At 42.2% G+C, this 4725-nt stretch overlaps 1 gene segment (V, D, J or C); it reads right to left on the bottom strand.

The window, feature by feature from the left end:
• Nucleotides 1–3765: 3765 nt before the first annotated feature.
• Nucleotides 3766–4305, bottom strand: LOC109378571 (immunoglobulin kappa variable 1-39-like). The segment is given in 2 exon segments: nucleotides 3766–4090; nucleotides 4219–4305. Coding segments are annotated over 2 exon segments (372 nt in total).
• Between the last annotated feature and the right edge of the window lie 420 nt (nucleotides 4306–4725).

Genomic DNA, 4725 nt, shown 5'->3' with positions numbered 1-4725 from the left:
TGAGAACTCCCCCTTCAGGCCATATAAATTACAGTGTTGCTTGATATCTTCTTTATTAATTTTTCCATATATTTAAACTATTGTCTAAATTATAGCAGTGATAAAACAAATGAACAAACAAAAACCAAACCAAAAAACACAGCCGTTTCTTTATATATTTTATTTTATTTTAAAGGTTGTATTGGAGGATTGGGGTAGGGGAACAGACAAGTTGCTGTCCATTTTGTTCTTCAGTCTAGTTGTGGAGGATGTCGCTTCACTGGCCCATGTTGGTATTATCATTGCGCTCTTCCCGGGTGAGGCAGTTGGTTGCCGGTCATTGGGTGGCCGCTCACAATGACTCACGGCAATTCACGGTGGCTTACAGAACTCACACCAGCTGCCGGCAGCCCACGCTGGCTGCCAGCCACTTACAGTAGCTCACGGCAGCCCACTTCAGACTACACCATTGTCGTGGACTCACAGCAGCCCAGGTCCAGGTCGAGCTGTTGTTCACCATCTTAGCTGTAGAGGGTGGAGTGTCACTGGCCCATGTGGGATTCAAACAGGGCCCTGCTGCTCAGAGCTCGTGCTCCCAAGTCAACTCTTAACCAAGGAGCTACTTGGCCAACCCCTCTTTATATATTTTAAAGGAAAAGAAAGTAGAGAAAAGAAAATTATTTAACATACATACATATATTGATTAGCATTTCTCATCCTCTGAGTTCACTTAGATCTTTCTGTGGGGGAGTTCTGAAATGACTAAACCAATTTTCCTTGGCACTCTTGATCAGAGATGTCATTAAGACTGCCCATCAGATGCATTCCTGAGGAGTGATTGTCAGAACAGAGTGAGGGGAGGGGACACACATGACCACAGGTGCTCACTTTGGTGGTGTGGTTCCTGGCCAGGCGACACCTTTTGGTGGACACAGCTTTCTGATTCTCCAGGTTGCTGTTGCCATGGCAATAGATTTTCTGATCACAGAAAACACCAGGGGATTTGAGGGATTAAACTTCACATTGCCATGGCCTATTCATGTGACCTTTCTCTCCAATTATTCTTCATAATCCACGATAATAAACACCTTTCTGCTGGAATCAGCCATCATGTCTTTTCTCATATCCAACTGACTCAATCCCAGAACATGTGCAAGTAACCATATCATGTTAGTTATAAAATCCATACCCCTAGGCTATGCATGAGCTATCATTTCTGTTGTCATGATGTTTGTTCAAGAGGCTCACTGGGATAGCTTGTAAAAGTGACTTTCTTAGCATGTTTTGGCTGCTATAACAAAAATACCTTATGCTGGGCAGCATGTAAATAACAAAAATATATTTCTCACAATTCTACAGGCTGTGGATGGATTCCAAGCTCAAGTTGCTGGCAGATTTGGTATCTGGTGATGTCTCACATTCTGACTCATAGATAGATTTCTCGTGTGTCCTCAACTGGAAGAAGCAGCTAGGGAGCTCTGTGGGGTCTCTTTTGTAAGGTGCTGATCCCATTCAGCAGGGTTCCACCTCATGACCTAATCACCTACAAATAGGCCTACCTTGTAATATATACACATTGGGATTTAGGATTTCAATAAAAATGTTGGCGAGGACCAACAATCAGACCATAGCAGTAACTGACTGAAACTTATGTGTCATCTAATTATTGAAAACCTCCTGCTCAGCAATGGCCCTTAGATTAACATTCACTTGGGAATCGATTGTTCCAAATCTTGGCCCATTTTGAAAGGTCCAATCATAGTGCTTCCCCAAATAACTGTGTCTCCAACCTTTCAGCCTTGTTTCTTCTAAGGTCTGGTAATTTGTTACAACTGGGGGTCTATATCACTGAATTAGCTATCTCTCTTTCCAAAGTGATCATCAGATGTAACCCTTGAATTACATGCGGTTGTGACTTGCCTTCTGCCAAAGCACCCTTTGGCATATAGTTGATGTGACATCAGTCCAGTGTAGCTCTCTGACCAATCTCAGGCATAAATTTGTTCCCAATTCCAGAAATAATTCATAAACATAAGGACACCCCTGAATTAATCTGCAATTTAAAGCTCTCAGTTCATCTTTTTTGCTTGTTTTTGTTTTTCTTCATTCCCAGGCACCTGACTAGTGAATATTTCATCCTCAAAAAAATTTCTCTAAGAGTCTATGTCTTTCTTTACCTACAAAATGAAGAAATGGAGTAATCTACACCCTAATGTTTCACGCAGTGTCGCTCTATGTTAAAAGTCATTAGAATATAGGCTGTGTTAAATTACTGTTCATTAGTTTGGCTCAATAACAACCTGTTAAATTGGTCCTTTGTAGGTCTTTGTAATTCTTCAACACATCATTCTCAGGGCATTGTTGGAAGGAACAAAATCCCCAAAACAAAGGGCAAAAGCAAGTTTAAGTCCCACTGTTTCTAATCAAACATAATCTAATCATTTTGATTTCTTCCTTGGTATTTGAAATTCTTTAAGTTTCTAAAAACCATGGCTCTATTTAATTTTTAACCTATTTCATCATGCCATTTACAAATAATTATATTTTTTCAATACTTACAATCTTAAAGTAAGTTAATTTTGTATTAATTGGAAAATAAAGTCCCATGTGTTTTCAACATTAGGGTTTCAATAGAGTTTCTTAAATGGAAATGGGAGGAAAAGGCCCATTTAACTGAAATAGATGTCTCCTAAAACTGAGCATCCGAAACCTTATACATATCTCCTGATATCTTGTTGAAATGACCCTCAAAAGTAGGTGTAAGTGGAACCTCCTCGTTTCATTTGTATAAGCTCCCAGGTATGTCAGTGATGCTCTGAGTCCCGAAAAATTTTGAACAGCAAGATATTTTCATATAGAAGAGAGAGAAAACTCCATTCAAATTTCAGTTTAGATTTTTTAATCAGAAAAGGCTGCCATTCTATTTGAAATTATTTCTATATATGTAAAACTTTCCCCTTATTTTTCTATTTTCTCAATCATTTAACAAAGATTTCTTGTTAAGAAGTCAGACTTGATGATGATGGTCTAAAGCACAGCCAAATGTATTGTAACTGGCAAAATTCTGAGAGATATGAAAAGAATGACCATCCAGGCTGTCTGCTGTCAGTTCCACATCATCACTCTCAATTGAGGAAACACATTTCAGAACCACTTTGCTCTCTATGGTTTCTTATAGAGTTGCTCAGTGAGGGGCCCTCCCTGATGTTTGGAGTCAGAAGAGGAGGATTTAATACTATCCACCAGTTCCTGCAGGCAGAGTGGAGGACTGGAGGATCACTGGTGAGCTGAGAGCATCAGCACCCCCACTCCTGGGCTTCCCCCACAGGTCTGGGGACACATGGTTAGACAGCCTCTGTATCCATGGTGTATTTTCTCTTGTTTTGGGGGAGCACCAGGGAATCCCACATTTCCATTATCTGCTTCCTCTGTTATTAATTCCAAAGGCCTTTACAACAATGACCTTAGAAGTTAATTCCCTATATTAAGCATTTTCTGCTTGCAATACATAAAGTGGCATCTCTTTCACTTACTGAACTCTAATACCACAGCCCAGACACTCATGTGTGATGATCTCTGTTCTTTATGAAATCAGGAGATGTGTTGTATGTGCCTCTGAGGCTGAGGAGAGACAAGATAAGTTAGGGTGCAGAAGAGGCTCCCTGGTCACTTCTACCCAAACCTCCTGTCATCATCAAAAAGTGAGTGCACCTGAGAAATGTTCTCAGCCAATGGAGGCCCAACAAGAGCAGCTGGAGTGGCTGACTGTCAGCTGTCTGCTTCATGGTTTATGTTCAGCCTTGTAACACTGTGAGAGGGGTACTGTAATGCTGTTGACAGTAATAAGTTGCCACATCTTCAGGCTGCAGGCTGCTGATGGTGAGAGTGAACTCTGTCCCAGATGCTTTGCCACTGAACCTCGAAGGGACACCGGTTTGCAAACTGGATGCATAATAGATCAGGCGCTTAGGAGCTGTCCCTGGTTTCTGCTGATACCAGGCTAAGTTAGTGCTAATGCTCTGACTGGCCCGGCAAGTGATGGTGACTGTGTCTCCCACTGATGCAGACAGGGAGGTTTGAGAGTGGGTCATCTGGATGTCACATCTGGCTCCTGAGAGTGGAAACATGAAAACAAACATCCATACTCTTAATGATCTTACCAGGCCTTATAACTACCCTGCAGTCTAAGTGGTACTGACCACACTAGCAGAGTAAATCCCCCAAGTGCTCCTTCCTTACCTGGGAGCCACAGCAGCAGGAGGCTGAGGAGCTGAGTCGGGACCCTCATGTCCATGCTCCGTCCTGCCTGGGACTGATCCCTGTACAGAGTGTGACCACACTATTAATGTGTCCAGGACTGTGGGTTGCACCCCATTCACATGCAAATAAGCAGGGGCTGAGGCTGGTTGGGCACAGCTGCAGGGCTGTCTGTCTAAATAACACAGCACAGTCAGTGTCTACCAGGTGCCCAAGGCCAAACAGGGCACACAAATTTGCCTGCAAGAAATGTGTTTCTCCTCGGCAGTCACAAGAATCATTCTACCATCCTATGAATATGGTGTTCTCTGTTCAAATATCAGGACATGCTTCTTTTGCTACATCTCCATCTAAAACTTGGTCTTTCATATATGGCACAACCCTAGTACTTGCAAGAAATTTTGCCAACTATTGGCATTCGTACCTGTGCACTGTGTTGAGGACAGAAGACTTCCTTTTGGATGGAATTCTTAAACCTTTGGTATGGAA

The sequence above is a fragment of the Hipposideros armiger genome, unplaced genomic scaffold (assembly GCF_001890085.2).
Source record: "Hipposideros armiger isolate ML-2016 unplaced genomic scaffold, ASM189008v1 scaffold_2169, whole genome shotgun sequence".
Lineage (NCBI taxonomy): Eukaryota > Metazoa > Chordata > Mammalia > Chiroptera > Hipposideridae > Hipposideros > Hipposideros armiger.
This window is presented reverse-complemented; position numbering and strand designations above follow the sequence as displayed.